The sequence below is a fragment of the Lepus europaeus genome, chromosome 3, assembly GCF_033115175.1.
Source record: "Lepus europaeus isolate LE1 chromosome 3, mLepTim1.pri, whole genome shotgun sequence".
NCBI lineage: Eukaryota > Metazoa > Chordata > Mammalia > Lagomorpha > Leporidae > Lepus > Lepus europaeus.
This window is the reverse complement of record NC_084829.1, coordinates 86,836,987-86,857,991: the sequence shown is the minus strand read 5'-3', so window position 1 is coordinate 86,857,991 and position 21,005 is coordinate 86,836,987. Positions and strand designations below refer to the sequence as shown.

The 21,005-nt window shown below is 45.4% G+C and overlaps 1 protein-coding gene across 1 annotated transcript in view; it reads right to left on the bottom strand.

Moving 5' to 3' along the window:
- Positions 1-7,845: 7,845 nt before the first annotated feature.
- The window catches only part of GJA10 (gap junction protein alpha 10), a 35,677-nt gene continuing 22,517 nt past the window's right edge, over positions 7,846-21,005 (bottom strand). The window contains exon 2 of the mRNA XM_062187612.1: positions 7,846-8,191. Coding sequence (XP_062043596.1) covers positions 8,153-8,191 — 39 coding nt within the window. The 3' untranslated portion in view covers positions 7,846-8,152. The remainder of the gene's footprint in view (positions 8,192-21,005) is intronic.

Sequence of the window (21,005 nt, the reverse complement as noted above, 5' to 3'; positions counted from 1 at the left end):
TGAATTGTTTCTGGGTTCATTCAAAGGGAGGACTCGCCAGGGACCAGAATCCAAAATTGCCTCAAGTGAGATGGAAAAGCCCAGCCTGTCTCCTTTCCCTAAGGTTCCCTTAGTTAACCCACTGCCTTTTCTGACAAGGAAGAAGCCAGCGGACAGTGAGCAATTCCAGTTTTCCAGTATGGTGACGCTCAGTTGGATTTTTAAGGGCCCTTCCTTGCTGTGAGCTGTTCAGGAGGGTCCCCAGGAGAGCCTTGGTTGGGTCTCCAAGTGGCAGGGGGAGGAATAGGCCTTGGGGCGGAGCCAATGGAGTTGCTCCTAAGACTAATAAACCTCCCACGGAGAGCAGTCCTCCCCTTGGATCTGCCTTTGTCCTTGTGTCTGCACACAGCCTCCCGCTGTTCAGGTTGGGCAGGCCTTGGGCAGGTGCGTGCTTTGCTGTCTGTGCTTGTTTCTCTGCGTTATCTGGGGTGCCTTGAATAAAATCGAACTTCACGACACGCTGATTCTGGAACAAAACCATTACAAAAAAAAAAAACTGTTTGAAAAGCTGCAAAGTTACTTCGGCCATTCTGCTACTTCTCTCTTCCGGGTACCCTAGCAATGACTCAGGCGTCACAGGGGATGCTGCCGTAGAGAATGTTATTTTATATGTTGTGCAAGTAATTTATTAACTGTCTTTCTAAGGTATGCTGCTCTTAAGATGCACTATCATTTTGGATATAATCCTTATGTTGCTTTTCCAAGGAAGCAAAAAAAAAAAAAAAAGTTAGTGCTTACTATGCCAACTGCCACTTCTCCTTAAAAAGGAGTTTGGGGACCAACCCCAGGACTTGCATGAAGGGACTGGCTGCATTAAACTTGCACAGAGTGAGGTTGCATGCTGTGGCCAGAAGGCACGAACACACATTGTCTTCTCATAAATTAGGATCGCCTTGAAAGGTTAAGGAAAAGAAACAACAAACAAACAAAAGTCTGGGAATGATGAGCCTTTTAAGAAAAGTCCTTCCCCAAGAAGCTGCTCTGCCTCACATCATCCTCTCCCAGTGAGTCACAGCCTGCAGGCCTTTTGCAGGTCCCTATTTGGCTACCTGTGTCTGTGTATTCCCCATTCAGAGTAGGAACTGCTTCACAAGTGACCTCAAACTGCTTCGCTAGCGCTCGCAGCTTAGGTCTACAGGGGAGCAAGAGTCAAGTTCTGTCCTCAGATCGCTGTACATAGACAAAAACACACGATTTTCTTTTCAAAGAATAAAGCTGTTCATGGTATCCGTTTTCCCCCAAATTGAAGTTTGTTGTTAGATTCCATTTCTAGCGAGTTGGTTCGTCATGCAGCACCCTGTGTGGAGTTGGTGGCCACGCAGGTCGTCTGTGTGCGCAGAGAGGCATTCAGTGCACAGAATGTATGTTTATAATACTGCCCGAGCCACCCAGGACCCAAGCATCAAAGACTGATGCTGTCGAGTAGAGTATATTGGTACACAGATAGTGTGTGCCAATAGCATTTGTACATAGAGAAGACTTATCGTGGCAGATTGAGATTAACTTAATCAACCGACGGTGCAAAAACATTACTTGCAAAAATAAGTGTATAGTATTTTCCTACGCTCCACCCTGGGAGGTGATATTTACATCACGTGAATATCGGTGCATTTTCACTGTCGAATGAAAATGACGCTGCCACTTTGTGAAGAACACCCACTTGGTTGCAGAGGCCAGCTTGCATAGCTTTGATTTCGCGTTGTGACACGGTGTATGCAGTTCACTCTCAAGCAATGGAAAAACAACTCTGACTTTCACTTTCATTCCAGTTTATTGACCTCAGAGAAAACAGTGGCCCTTCGTGGAAGCAGAAGTGCACTGAGACCTTTCATTTCAGGTAGACTTGGATTCAGTGCCAAATGCTCCCGGTGGGGATCATCGGCTATGTTTATCAGGAAAGCGTGAAGGGACTTAGCAAAGAAGGGGTTTTGTACAACTTGATGCTAAGTCCTCTGCCAAAACACGTGTGGAGGCAGAGTGGTGACCCCCCCACACACACACACACAAACACTTGAATCCTAATGATGCATTTCACATGCGCGGATGCCAGGTGCACGCCCACACACTCTTGACGTAGAAGACCTGGCACTTGAGGTGAGAGAGCAGGAAGACTGGAAATGCATTTGGGAGCTTCAGGTGCTTGTTAGACACAGCGAGCCAGTCAAGGCAAGCGCCATCTTTGCTTGTGAGGCCAGCGGGGGCCTGTGAGCGTTTGTTCCAGAACCAGTCTGACTCAAGTGCACCTCTAATAAATGCCTTACAAACTCCAGAGGCCATATTCAAAACAGGGTCTTCTCAGTGTATGCAAGGGGCTGCAGCCCCTCTCCTCCTCCTCCCCAGGCCGAACAATACGGACAGTTTTCACACATATCTACCTGTATAACCCTCTGTACCTCTCATAACTGGTCAACGACTGTAACAGGTTACATCAGGTGTTTTTCTACATACTTTTTACACAGATTCTATGCGATTAACGTAACTTAATTCAATGCATCATTTTATTGTACTAGTTCTTAGGCTTGTCATTTTTTTTTCTAAGTGATTGTGGTTTTTCTTGTGGTTTTTATTGTAAAAATGAAATGGCTGTTGATGCTTATTCTCTGTAAGAATTTTTACCTTTTGGGGTTGGGGGGAAAGCATTGCTATGAACTAATGAATTGAAACTTCATTTACTCATTGTAAATACACTATTGTGCAAAAAAAAAAAAATTCACCCAATTGAATTGCTAGTGTTAACTGAATTTTGTCTAGACACCATTTCTGTTGATGAAATAAAGACATATCATTATGCATTGTAAACTGAGTTTTTCTGACTCTGGTCCCCATATTACAGAATGTGTGGAGTGGAACGCCTCAGGACATCTTTTTCCCAGAGAGGCCATTTAGCTTCTATCTTGCTTCCAGATGAATCTGATTAGAAATTAATCTGAAAGCCTTGATAGTGCTAATGGGATTGCGAAACTCTGAATTTTAAAAAACCACCAGTGCCTGTAAGAGGAGATCAAAGTTGCCCTGTTTGGGATGTTATCCTGTAGCTCTGCAATGTGGTACCACTGGGGGCAATCGGTGACCCTGTCATTTCTTGCAGCTGCAGGTGAATCTAATTATGTCAAAATAAAAGACTTAATTTTTAAAAGCTAAATGAAAGTAAGGGGAGGGAAGGGAAATCAACTCCAAGATGCAACGAGTTGCAGGGAAAAGAGTTTAGAATTGGGGTTGGGGAGTAAACCGGGAACGTGTATTCGCTAGGCTGTGTCTTGTGAAAGGCCAGTGAGAGTCGGTGGCGGGCAGGCCAGAGGACTATGAGTGACACTGGACTTGAGCTGTGAGTTGAGAGAGAAGCCACTAGAGCAGCACAGGTGCAGCGTGGCTGAGCTGTCAGGCTGTGAGATTCCAGAAGTGCGGGAGATCAGGTTGCATCCAACCCATTATATGGGGAAGCTGAAAAATCCACTGAATCTCCCTCAAGTCAGTCTCTGTTGGCGCTTTTTTAATTTTTAGAATTTTATTTGAAAGGCTGAGAGAGACACACAGAAGCAGTGAGAGAGCTTCTGTCCACTGGTTCACTCCCCAAATGCGCCCAACAACCAGGGCTGGAGCAGGTTGAAGCCAAGAGCTGGAGACTCAAGCCAGGGCTCCTACATGGGTGGCAGGGACCCAACCACTGGTGCTATCTCCTGCTGTCTCCAAGAGTACACATTAGAAGGAAGCTGGAATCACATGCAGGACCAGGACTTGAACCCGGGTGCTGTAATAGGGGATCCAGGTGTCTCAAACTGCATCTTAACTACTGTGCCCAATGCCCATCCCTCCACAGACACTTACTACATAGAGAAGGCTTCCAGGGAGCACTGAATGGAATTAGCAAATGCATGCTATTCTGAAAACATCACCATCATAGCATTTCAGGTTGGCAGGTAGATTGCTTTTGCCTGAAGTGAAGTTACTCAGTCCCTTCTGGGACAAACAGATGAGTCCTAGTCCCATGGTTTCCTGTAGGAAAACCTGATCGTTTGGAACTTACAGCCATGTGCACCTTTAACCCTGACACTGGCTCTGGCAGCAGCAGTGACCATCATGGTCCAATACAGAATAAACCACCAGCTGTCACATCCTGGAAAAGAGAACCATTCCCGCGTCATCCAGCCCCAGGCGGGCAACAGCCCCTGGCGTCCCTGCTTTGGATGTGCTCCTGGGGAATGATCTGCATCTAATTCTGGGTTTCTAATTCTCCCCCACTGAGCACCTGGGCCTTCCAGTGTGCATGAACTTAATACATCCTGGGGTCAAGGAGTGAAGGCCCAGAGAGAGGACAAAAGCACAGGTCCCATTAGGCGAGTGTCTTTCCTGTCACTGTACATGACACCTCCTCTCCCCACAGCCACCCTAACACACCTGCCACTTTTCTGGCTAGTTTGTACTTTTTCCTCTTGAAGACCAGCGCATCTCCAAGGCAGGGGACCTCATCCTAAAGCAAGGGATGGAAACCTTCAGAAACACAGTGGCCTGCAGTCACTGGAAACATCATCACACCTGATGCCAGGCCCTTTGTGCTTTTTCTTTAACCTCTATTTGTGCAGTGTGGTTGCCAACCCTGTAAAGGCTTTACAGGTGAAGGAAATTTAAATTACAAAAGGAGGAAATGCCATAGGGGCCTCTGAAAGAGGCTCCTAATAAGCCTGTTGACATGACATGACTGGACAGAACAGTGGCTAAGGAACAAAGACTGCAGAAGAGGAAGCCATCGCCGAGCTGTTGGCTTTGGCATCTGTACATAAACATAGATTCACTCAGACAACACTGTGATGCGTGCTAAGGGTCCAGAGTTAGAAATGCACGGGCCTTATCCTTCAAGGTCTCCCAGACTACAGGAGCAGAGAGATGTGTAAAGAAATCATTGCCCAGAGGCTACTGACTCTAACAACCAGGAGGGCAGGGCTTCCTGGAGGAGTGTGGGCCTGGGGGATGCAGCCTGTGGGTTTGGATTCCAGCACACACCTCAGCTGTGTGACCTTTGGTGAAACAATTACCGAATCTTTTGAGCCTAGCTATCTACAAAATAGGGATGAACAGTAATAACTTCACACAATGGTACTCAAGGATAGAGCACTATTTTCTGCCAAGGGCCATTTGGATATGTAGAACATCATTCACCTGGCATACAAAACGATCAACTTAAGAAGTAGCCTGCTACAGATTAATTGGATTTCGAATCCTGCCTCCTGTTGCCTTGGCAGGGCCAGGCCAAATGATGTCACTGTGACCCGGACAGTCCCTACCCCTGGAATATGCTGTGAGCACTTGGAATATGGTTTGCCCCTGGAAGGCACCTGTTTGGACATGGCCCCATCTACCTGGTCTTCACTAGCTCTTCCACAGACTGACTGTGAAAGAGTTTATCTTCGGCCGGTGCCGTGGCTTAACAGGCTAATCCTCCGCCTTGCGGCGCTGGCACACCGGGTTCTAGTCCCGGTTGGGGCGCCAGATTCTATCCCAGTTGCCCCTCTTCCAGGCCAGCTCTCTGCTATGGCCCAGGAAGGCAGTGGAGGATGGCCCAAGTCCTTGGGCCCTGCACCCGCATGGGAGACCAGGAGAAGCACCTGGTTCCTGGCTTAGGATCAGCGAGATGCGCCTGCCGCAGCGGCCATTGGAGGGTGAACCAACGGCAAAAAGGAAGACCTTTCTCTCTCTCTCTCTCTCACTATCCACTCTGCCTGTCAAAAAAAAAAAGAAAAAGAAAGAAAGAAACACAGGGGACTTGAAGGACCTCTGCTGGAGCCAGGGGGAAAATCTTTAAAAAAAAAAAAAAAAGTTTATCTTCTTTACATCGTTTCTACTTCTAAAAAAGCACAACTACAAAGACAACCCAGGAAGCATTCAGGCAAGAAGCACAGAGCAGCACGGCCAATGCTAAGCTCCCTTGTGCAAAACCCCAGCTGTTGAATGTCTCCTGTAATGGGGAGCTTACTTCTAATGGTCAGAGTGCCTCCTAGAAATCAGGTGCATCTAGTACATGCTTCTTGGGGAAAAAAAAACTACTCTCATCCCCCCAAAATGGTACTTGTTACTATAATTATAAGGCTACTACATGGGGCCTGCACTGTGGCACGGTGGGTTAAAGCCCTGGCCTGAAGCGCCGGCATCCCATATGGGTAACGGTTCTAGCCCCGGCTGCTCCTTTTCTGATCCAGCCCTCTGCTGTGGCCTGGGAAAGCAGTAGAAGATGGCCCAAGTCCTTGGGCCCCTGAACCCACGTGGGAGATCTGGAAGAAGCTGGCTCCTGGCTTCAGATCGGTGCAGCTCCGGCCATTGCAGCCATCTGGGGAGTGAACCAGCGGATGGAAGACCCCTCTCTCTGTCTTTCATATAAGTAAAATAAATCTTTTTAAAAAGGCTACTACAAAGAAAGGCATTAAAGGCAAAGCATTTGCTGGATGCCAGTCCCGCACAGGCAGGCATGAGGTGGGAGAGGCTGTCCAGCAGCCCGCTGTGGTGTGAGCAGTGACAGGTAGGAGCAGGAGAGCTGAAACAGTTATGTTAGGGTGCAGGAGGTAGGAATGAGGTCAGAGGCAGGTGCCACTGCGTGCATTTCCCGTGGACTTTTTTTTTTTTCAGAGTGGACAGAGAGAGAGAGAGAGAGAGAAAGGTCTTCCTTTTTGCCGTTGGTTCACCCTCCAATAGCTGCTGGGGCCGGCGCATCTCGCTGATCCGAAGCCAGGAGCCAGGTGCTTCTCCTGGTCTCCCATGAGGGTGCAGGGTCCAAGGACTTGGGCCATCCTCCACTGCCTTCCCAGGCCATAGCAGAGAGCTGGCCTGGAAGAGGGGCAACCGGGATAGAATCCGGCGCCCCAACCGGGACTAGAACCCGGTGTGCCGGCGCCGCAAGGTGGAAGATTAACCTGTTAAGCCACAGAGCCGGCCTTCCCGTGGACTTTTATCTCACAGGTGCCACAGTGCTTTGTGACCTTGTACCAGATTGGTTCTCCTTATAATGAAGCCTTTCGTTCAAAGGGCGTGGTCAGGACTGGGGGAGTCTGGCCATGGGATGGAGGAGCTAAGTGGCCCTTTCCGTGGGAATTGAGCCCACACTTATGGCTCTCAGAACTCAGATAAGTCCAACAGTCCCACAGAATGACTACCTGGTGTGCATCATAGGGCTGCCCAGTCTGTGCTACAGGAAGTGCTAAGTGCTTTGGGGACCCCTCTCCTTGGATGACTCAGGACCAGCCGAAGGGCGGGGAGGTTGAGGAAGAGGTGCTGGCATATGCCGATCTGCAGGAAACACCTGTTGCACCAAATAATGGGCATCACTCCTACCAATGACTGATCCTAGCAGAATACAATAAAATCATGCAATGGGACAGGAGTTGGACCTAGCAATTAGACAACACTTGAAACTCCTGCATCCCGTGTCAGACTGCCTGATTCAAGTCCTGGCTCCTCTGCTTCTGATCCAGCTTCCCTGAGAGCCAGTGAGTGATGACTAAAGTATTTGGGTCCCTGCCACCCACATGGTAGACCCAGATTTAGTTCCAGGCTCCTGGCTTTGGCTTGATACAGCCCCGGCTGCTGTGGGCATTTGCACACAAACTGCAAATGGAAGGTGTGTCTGCCAGTGCCCCAACCCCTACCCCTGCCCTGGCCATCTTTTTATCTCTTGTCTGTCTCTCCCAACAGGAAGCCTGTTTGAGCCAAGGGTAAACACAGAACTCTAGACCTGTTCTAGACTCATGTTCCAAGGGCCTACTGCTGCTGCTGCTGCTGCTCCTGCAGAGCTGGTGTGCTCTCCAGGCAAAGATGTCCCAGCAGCACGCTGGGAAAGAGGGCTCTAGCCCAGTCCTCCTCCTCAGGGCAACAGCAGCCCTTGCCCTAGATTTTCTCTGTTGGTACACAGCTGCCCCCTGCCTGAGCATTGGACCTGCCCCCCAACAGTGTGCCAGGCAGGGCAGTGAGAGACTGATAAAGGTCCCCTGGGGAGGTGAGCCCAGGCTGGAGCATTCTGTACACAGCCCATCACCTGCTGGGTGTCTGTGGAGCGTGTGGGTCCTCTTTCCGCAATTTGATGGAGGCACAGCTTTCCTCCTGTAGAGACCAGTTAGCTGCTCCTGGTGTGTTATTTCTTCATAATTGATGAAAGTTCCAGAAGCATGTTCTGAAAGAGATAAGAAATTGATAAGGAAAGTAGACTCAAAGGGCTTATAAAACTGAATCCTGCCCACCCACCAGGGACTCTGTATGTCGCAGATGCCAGGGATCCAAGTGAAATTGCAGAGGACAACGCTCGCTGCCTCCCTAGAGATGCACTTCCTGCTGCCTGATAGCATTACTGCTAAAGATTGGACTCCTACCTGTTTTCTCTACCTCCTGTGGTTGTTCTGTGCAAAATCCAGACCTAAAACCAAAAGGTTATCCTTTACCTAAGTTCTATCTTTGTCCCTTCTACAATTAGCCAGATTTGAGGCTTTGGATAAGATGGGAAATTGTAACTCAAATGTAGAATGCTCTGTTTTGCGATGATCTGTCTCTGACCCTAATGTGCAAAGCCCAGGCTCCTTGGTACAGAGAGAACAAGGAGCAACAATGGGATCGAGAAGGAGCTGGGTTGAGTCAGACAAGCTTAGGATAAAATCCCAGTTCATTCATTCATTCAGCCAATAATGATTCATGTATTCCCTGTGTGTCCCAAAGCCTGTACCGCACAACTTTGGTCAATTACCTATTCCCTTATCCATAAAATGGGTATTGTCACAGAATTACAGTCAGGAATTCTATAGCAATATCTAGACCACAGTGAAGTGGGTGTCCTCCTCTTCGTCAGGTTCTTTGATAATCAATCAACTGTACAAAACTTTTTAGCTAAAAAATCCAACAAATTATACTAATCTACCCTCTGGAGAACCACCTAATAACTCATTAATAGCACTGAGTCAAAAAATATCTTCACCAAGGAGACAAAGAGTCTAGAAATCAGAGATTAGATATTATTTAATATAATGTTAAAAATGTAAATGCCATAAACATGGGCTGGCATTGTGGCATAGCAGTACCATATGTGTGCCAGTTCATGTCCTGGCTGCTCCACTTCTGATCCAGCTCCCTGCTGATGAGCCTGGGAAAAGCAGTGGAAGATGGCCCAAGTGAGAGACCTGGATGAATTTCCTGGCTCCTTGCTTCAGCCTGGCCCAGCCCTTTGTGGTCATTTAAGGAATGAATCAGCAGATGAAAGATCTCTATCTCTCTCTGTAGCTCTCCCTTTCAAATAAATATAAAAAAAAAAGACTTTTAAAACGTGCCATAAACAAGAGTAAAAGACAAGCACACTGGGAGAAAATGTTTCAGTATCTATTACAGACAAAGGATTAATGCAATAACATATAAGAACTCCTAGAAACCAGAAGAAAAATATCACAGCAGAAAAACAAGCATAGACAATTTATGGTAGAAATGCAGAACAGCAATAAACACATAAACGCTTGTAGCAGTAGAAATCACAGAAATGTAAATCGCAACACAGGGAAACATTCAAGGTTTGGCACATTGGGGTGGGGGGTGGGGCAGAATGGGTGCTGACAAGCTGGAGAGAGGATAAACTGGAATAGCCCTTCCTGAGCCAATGGCAGCGTGTAACAACATACATTGTGCGTGCCCATTAAAACCAGTGGTTACCACAGAGAGAACTAGAAAACTCTCCCAAAATTGAAGATCAAACAAGGCACTTGGATCACAGAAGAAATACCAAAAGAAATTTTGAAATGCCATAAACTAAGAATGGTCACATAACACCAAAATTTTTAGAATGTGGCCAAAGTAGTGCTTAGGGAGAAATTTAGAACACTGAGTGCATATATTAGAAAATAAGGAAGCTCTAAAATCAATACTCTAGTTTAGGAAACTAAAGTAAGAACAGAAAACTAAATCCAAGGTAAGCAGGAAAAATAATAGAAATTAGAGCAGAGATAAATGATATTGAAGCAGAAAATCAGGAGAGAATATTTTAAAAAACAAAAAAGTACAATCTAATTAATAACCTCACCAGGCTAACTAAAAAGAAGACAAAAGTTACTAATGTAATAAAAAAGGGAACTTCTATAGAGAACCTGTGAACATTATAAGGATAATTAAGGATTAATAGTGTTATAATATTTTGAGCAAATCTATGCCCACAAATTTGATAACCTAGAAAGAATGGACCTATTCCTTAAAGGACAAGGGCACAGTCAGCCAAAATGCACATAAGAAGAAATCAATAATCTGAATAGACCTGTATCTGTTAAACTGAATCAATGATAACCTCCCAAAACAGATCTTGAGGTCCAGGTCGGCACACTGGAGAATTCTATCAAACATTTAAGGAAGGAGTTATATCAATTTTATATGATCTCTCCCAGAAGATAAAAGAAACAGGAATGCTCCCTCATTTATCCTTTGAGGCAGCCTTACCCTAACATCAAAACTAGACAGAAATATTACAAAAAAAAAAGCTAAAGACCAGTATCTCCCATGAACATAGATGCAAAAGTCCTCAACAAAATATAGCCAATCAAATCCAACAATGTTTGGAAAGAGGTATATGCCATGGCTAAGTGGAGTTTATTCCTGGTATACAAGGCTGATGAACATTTGAAAATCAATTAAAGTAATCTACATATCAAAATACTACTGAAAAAACACAGTATCATCAGTAGATGCAGAAAAAAACAATTGACAAAATCCAACACACATTCTTGATAAAAATTCCCAGAAAACTAGAAATAGAAGAGAATGTCCTTAACTTGATTTTTAAAAAATCTACAAAAAACCTACAGCTAACATTATCTTAGTGGTGAGGAACTTAAAAGTTTCCCACTATAAACAGAAACAAGGATGGGGTGTGTGTTTGGCACAACAATTAAGATGTTGCCTGTATCACTGCTGCCACTCAGAGGATCTGGGCTCACGTCCTGGCTGTGCTTCTGAGTCCAGCTTCCTGTTCACGCTACCCTGGCAGGCAGTAGGTGGTGGTTCAGTTATGTGGGTCCCTGACACCACATGAGTTACTGGTTCCTGGTTTCAGCCATCTGCTGCAGGCATTTGGGGAGTGAACCAATAGATGGAAGATCAATTCTCTTCTCTCTCTCCCTCTCTCTTCCCCTCTTCCTCCCTCCCCCCTCCCTCTCCTTCTCTCCCTCCACCCCCCTCTCTCTGCTTTTCAAATAACAATAATTTGGGGCCGTTGCTGTGGCATGGTGGGTTAAGCCACCACCTGCAGCACCTGCATCCCATATGGGCGCCCGTTCGAGTCCCAGCTGCTCCTCTTCTGATCTAGCTCTCTGCTAATGTGCCTGGGAAAGCAATTGAAGATGGCCCAAGTGCTTGGGCCCCTGCAGCCACGTCAGCGGCCTGGAGGAAGCTTCTGATTCTAGTTTCAGACTGGCCCAGCTCCAGCCGTCGTGGCCATTTGGGAAGAGAACCACCAGATGAAAGATCTCTCTCTCTCTCTCTCTCTCTCTCTTTCTCTCTTTCTCTCTTTCTCTCTCTCTGCCTCTCCCTCTCTGTAACTCCATCTTTCAATAACAAGAACAATAATTTTTAGAAAATTCCAAAAAGAGGTTAGCTCCTTTCAACACTGCTTTTTTTCCCCTGTTTTTTATATAGATTTTATTTATTTGAGAGGTAGAGTTATAGACAGAGGGAAGGAGAGACAGAGAGAAAGGTCTTCCATCCCCTAGTTCACTCCCCACATGACCACAATGACTGGAGTTGGGCCAGTCCAAATCCAGGAGGCAGGAGCTGCTTCTAGGTCTCCCACATGGATACAGGGCCCAAGCACCTGGGCCATCCTCCACTGCTTTCCCAGGCCATAGCAGAGAGCTGGACTGGAAGGAGAGCAGCTTCGACATGTGGGATGCTGTTGCCACAGGTGGAGGCTTAGCATACAACACCATAGTGCCAGCCCCTCACCACTGCTTTTTAACATCATATTAGAAATCCTAGACAATACAGTAAGATTTAAAAAGGAAATAAATAAAATACAGATTGTAAAGGAATAAATAAAATTGTCTTCACAGAAAACATGATTGGCTATGTAGAAAATCTGAAAGAATTAACACATATATTCCTGGATTGATTATTGAAAGATTTCAGGATACTAGGTTAATGTAGAAAAGCCAATAGCTTTACTAAATCACAAAAGCAAGCAAGTGGAATTTGAAATTAAAAACATTTTAGGGGAGGGTATTTAACCCCGCTGTTAGGACACTGTTTGGGATACCTACATCCCGTATCAAAATGCCTGGGTTTAAGTCCCAACTCAGCTTCTGGGACTCCCTTTCTGCTCCTTCCTGCTGACTCTGGGAGGCAGAAATGATGGCTCAGGTGATTGAGTCCCTGCCCCACATACTGCAGACCTGGACTGAGTTCCCAGCTCCCAGCCAGGCTAAAGCTGGGATTGAGCCAGACCATTGCAAACATTTGGGGAGAGAACTAGTGGGTGGGGGGTGTACTCTTTCTCTGTGTGTCTCTGTCTCACTGTCTCTCTATCCCCCCAATCATCCTCACTTCCCCCTTGCATCTCAAATAAAAATGATTTTTAAAAATCATTGCCTTTGGGGCTGGCATTGTGCCATAGCGGGTAAAGCCGCTGCCTGCAGTGCCAGTATCCCATATGGGCGCCTGTTCGAGTCTCAGCTGCTCCACTTCCAATCTAGCTCTCTGCTGTGGCCTGGGAAAGCAGTGGAGGATGGCATGAATCCTTGGGCCCCTGTACCCATGTGGGAGACCCAGAGGAAGCTCCTGGTTCCTGGCTTTGGATCAGCACAGCTCCAGCCATTGTGGCTGATTGGGGAGTGAACCATCGGATGGAAGACCTCTTTTTCTCTGCCTCTCCTTCTCTATGTAATTCTGACCTTTTTTTAAAAAAAAAAAAACAAAAAAAAAGATTTATTTATTTATTTATTTATTTGAAAGTCAGAATTACACACAGAGAGAGGAGAGGCAGAGAGAGAGAGGTCTTCCAACCAATGGTTCACTCCCCAATTGGCTGCAACGGCTGTAGCTGCGCCATTCCAAAGCCAGGAGCCAGGAGCTTCTTCCAGGTCTCTCACGTGGGTACAGGAGCCCAAGCACTTGGGCCATCTTCTACTGCTTTCCCAGGCCACAGCAGAGAGCTGAATTGGAAGAGGAGCAGCCAGGAATAGAAACAGCACCCATATGGAATGCTGGAGCTTCAGGCCAGGGCATTAACCCACTGCACCACAGCACCGGCCCCTCTCTGACTTTCAAATAAAATAATTCTTTAAAAAAAAAAAAAAAGAAATCATTGCCTTTAACACCTCAAAAAATGAAATATTGATGTGTAAATCTTAAAAAAGTACACAAGAACTCAAATGAGAGAAACTACAAAACTCTGATGAAAGAGAAACTAAATAAATAGGGAGATATTCTATGTACATGGATAGGAAAACTCAGTATCAGCAACCGGGCAGTTCCTTTCAAATTCATCCATAGATTCTAGACAAGCCCAATCAAAATTGCAGCAATTTCTTTTGTGGATATTGATAAAGTGATTCTAAAGTTTATATTGAGGGGCAAAGCTACAAAAATCAAGACAGTATAGTAGGCCAGCGCCATGGCTCACTAGGCTAATCCTCCACCTACGGCACCAGCACACCAGGTTCTAGTCCTGGTCAGGGCACCAGATTCTGTCCTGGTTGCCCCTCTTCCAGTCCAGCTCTCTACTGTGGCCCGAGAGTGCAGTGGAGGATGGCCCAAATCCTTGGGCCCTGCACCCACATGGGAGACCAGGAGAAGCACCTGGTTCCTGGCTTTGGATCAGCGCAGCACAAAAGCCGTGGTGGCCATTTGGGGGGTGAACCAGTGGAAGGAAGACCTTTCTCTCTGTCCCTCTCTCTCACTGTCTAACTCTGCCTGTCAATACAGTATAGTATTGGTGAAAGAACAAGTAGACCAATGGAACAGAATAGAGAGCCCAGATATAGAACTGGAAAATATAAGTGAACTGATCTTTGATGAAGAAGCAAAGGCAATACAGTTGATAAGATAGTCTTTCTGGCCGCACCGCAGCTCACTAGGCTCATCCTCCGCCTACGGCGCCAGCACTCCGGGTTGTAGTCCCGGTTGGGGCACCGGTTCTGTCCCGGTTGTTCCTCTTCCAGTCCAGCTCTCTGCTGTGGCCCAGGAAGGCAGTGGAGGATGGCCCAAGTGCTTGGGCCCTGCACCCACATGGGAGACCAGGAAGAAGCACCTGGCTCCTGGCTTCGGATCGGCGCAGCACGCTGGCTGTAGCGGCCATTTGGGGGGTGAACCAATGGAAGGAAGACCTTTCTCTCTGTCTCTCACTGTCTAACTCTGCCTGCAAAAAAAAAAAAATGTCTTTTTAGCAAATAGTACTGAAACAACTCAACACTCACATGCAAAAAATGAACCTAGACATCTTACACCCTTCACAAAAAATGAGCTCATCATGGCCATAGACCTAAATGTAAAAATAAAAAAATAATAAAACACAGAAAGATACTTTGAGAGAAAACGTGCATGAACATGGGTATAATGGTGACTTTTTAGAGACAGCACCAGAAGCACAATCCAAGAAAGAAATAAGTAATGAACTGTTCTTACTTAAAACCTGCTCCTAGGGAGATGGTTAGACACAAAAACTCTCTTCTAACACGGCCCCAGACAGCAATTCAAACAAAGCCATCACATTGAATTGCAGTCACACCAAATTCACAGATAACCAGCTGAAAATCCCCAATACCTTCAACCAAAAACCTTACCTAAGTGATGCTGCCAAATGCAAACTTTCTTTGGAAACCAACACAGAAGAGTCAAGAATCCAGACTTGTTTTTCTGAATCGAAGAATTAGGCACTGATTTCAGAAAAGACCAGAATTTAAGAAGGCTTTAAAATCAAGCCAAGGCCATAGACAAGATCACCCTGAAGAGAGGACTTAAAGAATCCAGACAATGTCATATCAGCCATAATTCCTCTCAATCATAAACTCTTGTCAAGACATTTATAAGCAACCAACCCTTACTTTAGGACTGATTCCAGAGAACAACCTGCTAAAGAAATTGGGTTTTCAGAGTCAGGAGTCCAAAGTTGATTACAAAATCAAAGTCCAGATTCCATGTCCAGAGAAAAAGAGCAAACCAAGGGTAAGATCTCTGAGATGGAGTGCACAGGACACAAAATGGAAACAACTTCACTAGCAGCTCTTACTTCTCTGGAATCAGAAATGACAGATTCAGAGAAAAATTCAATATATGACAGCACTTCAAAAGGTTCATAGAAAAATGTAACTAAAAGATAGGCTTATTTTGGTGCAAAATATCTTGAAATCCACACATTGCTTTTTTTAAACTTGTTTAACTTTTTGTTTTAAAAGATTTTTGATTAACATGTTAATATGTGTACATTTTTACAGGGTATACTGTAATATTTCAACTCTTACAGCATAAACTGATCAAATCAATTAGTACCTCCATTCCCTTATCTCTTTTTTTATGTTTGGAGCCTATCAGCTTTTTGTTTTTGTTTTTGTTTTTTTCTTTAAGATTCATCTATTTATTTGAAAGAATAACAGAGAGAGAGGACGAGACAGATAGCTGGCTCACTCCCCAGATGGCCACAATGACCACAATGCAAAGGCTCCTGAAGCCAGGAGCCAGGAGCCCCCTCCAGGTCTCCCACATGGGTGGCAGGGGCCCAAGCACTTGGGCCATCTTCCACTGCTTTTCCTAGGCCACTAGCAGGGAGCTGGACAGGAAATGGAGCATCCAGGACACGAACAGGTACCCATACGCGTTGTTGGCAGGCTTTACCCACTGTACCACAATGCTGGCCCCTAGAGTTCTTTACATAGTTTATAACACATTACTGTGCACTACAGTATGCCACACTGAACTACACGGGGCTACCTTTGTTTTCTTACCATTACGCAATTTCCCTCTACTCTCCCCCATACCACCCCTCCAGTGGTCACTATTCTAAAATCAGATCAATGGTTTTAAATTTTCCACATATGAAAGAGAACATACAGTATTCATCTTTCTGTGTCTGGCTTATTGCACTAAACATAATGACCTCCACTTCTATCCATTTTGCTGCAAATACCAAAATCTACTTTTTTAAGGATTTACTTATGTATTTGGAAGGGAGGGAGGGAGAGGGGGAGAGGGAGAGAGGGAAATGGAGAGAGGGGGAGAGGGAGGGAGGGAGAGAGGGAGGGAGGGACAGAGAGAGAGAGAGAGAGAGGATGAGAATCTTTCATCTGCTGGTTCACTCCCCAAAAATGCCCACAACAACCACGGCTGAGACAGGCTGAAGCCGGGAGCCAGGAACACCATCTGGTCTCTCACATGGGGCCAACTTCGACTGCTTCCCCAGGCATATTAGCAGGAAGCCAGATTGGTATAAGTCCAGCACTCTGATATAGGATGCCAGTGTTGCAAGTGGCAGCTTCACCTGCTGCACCACAAAGCTGGTCTCCTAGATTGCATTTTGTATGGCTGAATATTCCATTGCACATATATAACACATTTTCTTTATCCATCCATTCACGAGTGGATGCCTGGGCTGATTCTGTATTCTGGCACTGATGGGAATAGTGCTGCAATGAACACAGAAATGCAAGTATTTCTTTCATATGCTGATTTCACTTCCTTCAGATATAAACCCAGAAGTGGAATCCTTATATGATGGGAATGTTTCCAGCCTTCTGAGGACCTCACACTTTTGTCCAGTGGTACTAATCTGCCTCCCCACCCACAGTGTATAGGGGTCCCTTCTCTCCACATGGTTGCCAGCGTTTGGTATTCTTTGACTTTGGGGTAATAGGCATTCTGACTGGAGTGAGATGATACTTCACTGTGGTTTTGATCTGCATTTCACTGATAGCTAGTGACGTGGAGGGTTTTTTATGTTGTTTTTTTTTTTTTGCCATTTATATTTCTTTTTTCTGAGAAATGTCTATTCAGATCCTTTGCCCTTTTATTTGGGGTTTTTGCTGTTGAGCTTATTTGAGCTTAGATACTCTGGAGATTAATTCTTTGTCAGATGCATTGTTTGCAAATATTTCCTCCCGTTCCATTAGCTGTCTCTTCACTTTGTTGATTGTTTCCTCTACTGAATAGGAAGCTTCTTAATTTAATATAAAGATCACTTGTCAATTTCTTCTTTTGTTGCTTGTATTGTTGAAGCCATCTAAAATATCATTGCCTGTGTCAATGTGTTGAAGGGTTCCCCCTTGGTTTTCTTCTAGTATTTTCATCATTTTGATCCATTTTCAGTTGATTTGTGTATGTAGAGAGAAGTAAGGGATTTAGTTTCAGTCTTCTACATATGGATATCCAGTTTTCTCAACACGCATCATTGGAAATACTATCCTTTCTCTAGGATATGTTTTCAGTGCTTTTGTCAAAGGTAGATTGTGTCTGTTTTTACACCAGTACTATGCTTTGTTCACAATAGCTTTGTAGCATATCTTATTATATAGAAATCTGACATTATGCCTCCAGCTTTATTTTTTTGTTCAACACTGTCTTGGTTTTACAGAGCCTTTTGTGCTTCCATATTAATTGCATGGCAGTTTTTTTTTTTAGTTCTGTGAAGAGTGTCATGGGTATTTTGATGGAGATTGCATTGAATTTGTGAATGCCTTTAGGTAGTATGGACATTTTAATAATATTATTTATTCCAATCATTTTGTATATGTGTTACTTTTGACTTCTTTCATTAGTAATTTTTTAAGAATTATGTATTCATTTGAGAGGCAGAGGGAGAAGAGGCAGAGGCTGGTCCACCTGCTGGTTCACTCCCCAAATGGCCGCCATGGCAAGAGCTGGGCCAATCAGAAGTCAGGAGCAGGAGCTTCTAGGTCTCCCATGTAGGTGCAGGGGACTTGGGCCATCTTCTACTACTTTCCCAAGCCATAGAAGAGAGCTGGATCAGAAGCAAAGCAGGGTCTGGCACTATGGCGTAGTGGGTAAAGCTGCCACCTACAGTGTCAGCATCCCATGTGGGCACTAGTTCAAGTCCCAGCTGCTCCACTTCTGACCCAGCTCTCTGTTATGGCCTGGGAAATTAATAGAAGATGTTTCAAATCCTTTAGCCCCTGCACTCACGTGGGAGACTTGGGAGAAACTCCTGGCTCCTGGTTTCAGATCAGCTCAGCTCTGGCAATTGCAGCCATCTGGGGAGTAAACCAGTGCACAGAAGACCTCTCCCTCTCTCTCTCTGCATCTGATTCTGTCTAATTCTGCCATTCAAATAAATAAATAAATCTTTAAAAAAAAAAAGAAGAAGAAGAAGAAGAAGAGCAGCTAGGTCTTGAGCCTACACCCAAATGGGATGCCAGCACTGCAGGCAGTGGCTTTACTTACTAGGCCACAGCACTGGCCCTCTCATTAGTGGTTTTTAATTTTTGCTGTAAGGGTCTTTCATATTCTTGGTTAAATTTTAGCCAAGATACTTAATATTTTATAGCTATTGTGGGTAGGATTGCTCTTATAAGTTCTTTATCCTTTGTTTTTTTAAAAATATTTATTTATTATTATTTGAATGACAGAGTTACAGAGAGAGGTAGAGACAGAGAGAGAGCTCTTCCATCTGCTGGTTCACTCCCTAGATGGCCACAAAGGCCGGAGCTGTGCCGATCCAAAGCCAGGAGCCAGGAGCTTCTTCTGGGTCTTCCACGTGGGTATAGGGGCCCAAGGACTTGGGCCATCTTCTACTGCTTTCCCAGGCCATAGCAGAGAGCTGGATCAGAAGAGGAGCAGCTGGGACTAGAACTGGCATCCATATGGGATGCTGGCGCTTCAGTCCAGGGCTTTAACTTGCTGCGCCACAGCACTAGCCCCAGTTCTTTATCTTTTGAATTCATAATTGGTATATGAAAATGCTACTAGTTTTTATGTATTGATCTTGCATGCTATGACTTTACTAAATTTATCAGTTCTAATAGTCCTTTGATGGAGTCTTTATGTACTTCCATATCCATATATAGAAACATCTTCTGCAAACAAGAATCATTTGACTTCTTCCCTTCCTGTTTGTATGTCTTTAGTTTGTTTTTCCTGCCTAATTGGTCTGGCTAAAATTCTAGGACCATGTTGAATAAGAGCAGTGAGAATGGACAACTTTGTCTGGTTCTAGATCTTAGAGGAAATGCTTATAGCTTTTCCCTATTCAGTTGGATATTGGCTGTGGATTTGTCATGTGTAGCCCTTTTTTTTTTAAGATTTATTTATTTATTTATTTGAAAGGCAGAGTTACAGAGAGGCAGAGGTAGGGAGAGAGAGAGAGAGAGAGAGAGAGAGCAAGAGGTCTTCCATCAGATGGTTTACTCCCCAGATGGCTGCAGTGGCTGGAGCTGTGCTGATCCAAAGCCAGGATCCAGGAGTTTCTTCCAGGTCTCCCACAAGGGTAAAGGGCCCAAGGACTTGAGCCATCTTCCACTGCTTTCCCAGGCCATAGCAGAGAACTGGATCAGAAGTGGAGCATATGGACTTGAACCAGCGTCCATATGGGATGTTGGCACTGTAGGCAGCAGCTTTACCTGCTACGCCACAGCGCCAGCCCCAATCATATGTTTTTTTTTATCCTTAATTCTGTAAATCTGACATATTATGTTTATTGATTCGTGTATGTGGAATCATCCCTGCATCGTGATAAATACCACTTGGTCAGAGTGAATGACCCTTTTGATGTGTTGCTGGATTCAATTTGCTAGTATTATATTGAGAATTTTTGTATCAGTGTTCAAAAGGATATTCTTTATTTTTTTGTTGTTGTTGTTGTGTCCTTATCTAGTTTTGGAATCGAGGTAATACTAGCCTCACAGAATGAGCTTGGAAGGGTTCTCACTCTTTCAATTTTTTTGAATCATTTGAGAAGAATTGGTGTTGGTTCTTCCTTGAAAGTTTGGTATAAGCAGACACTTAGCCTAGTGGTTAAGAGGCTGCATCCCACAGCAGAGTACCTGGGTTCAACTGATAACTCTGGCTGTTGACTCCAGCTTCCCATCAATGCAGACCCCAGGACACAGCAGTGATGCCTGGGGCCCAGTGGATATGATTGGGCACCTCATCTTCCAGTCATTCCTCAAGGGAAGGACTGGAGTTGTGGGAGTGATCCTGATGCTTGGAGCAGAGGGGGCAGGACAGGTGCACACATCCCCAGCCACCACCCAAGTGAGGAGCTAGAGCTCTGGGAGCAGCACTAGTGCTTGGAGCTGGCCAAACTAACACCAGGAGCATGCTGGGCATGCAGGCTTCCAGCCACTGCCCAAGTCGGGGGCTAGAGCTCTGAGAGTGGTGCTGGCACCAAGATTGAGTGGGCACAGGGACCACCAATAATTATGGGAGGTATTGGAATTATAAGAGCATTGTTGGGGCCGGCGCTGTGGCATAGCATGTAAAGCCACCACCTGCAGTGCCGGCATCCCATATGGGTGCTGGTTCAAGTCCCGGCTGTTCCACTTCTGATCCACCTCTCTGCTATGGCCTGGGAAAGCAGTAGAAAATGGCCCAAGTCCTTGGGCCCCTGCACCCATGTGGAAGACCCAGAAGAAGCTCCTGGCTCCTGGCTTCAGAACGGCACAGCTCTGGACATTGCAGTCAATTGGGGAGTAAATCAGCAGATGGAAGACCTCTATGTCTTGGCCTCTCCTTCTCTCTGTGCGTAACTCTGACTTTCAAATAAATAAATCAATCCTAAAAAAAAAAAAAATCATTGCTGCTGGCAGCAGTCTGGGCTAACTCTGCAAATGACAGTGTGTGGACATCCAGCCGTTCCCCAAGAGCTGGAGTTGTGGAAGTAGCACGGTTCTGTGAGCAGGCCAACCTGGCACTGGGGCAGGTCAGATGTGCAAACAATCCCAGGATGCACAAAGTTCTGAGCAGCAGTGGGAAATGAGGGCCTGCCACGGGAACCCTGTATGGGAATCCCAGTGTGTGTGGGTCCCAGT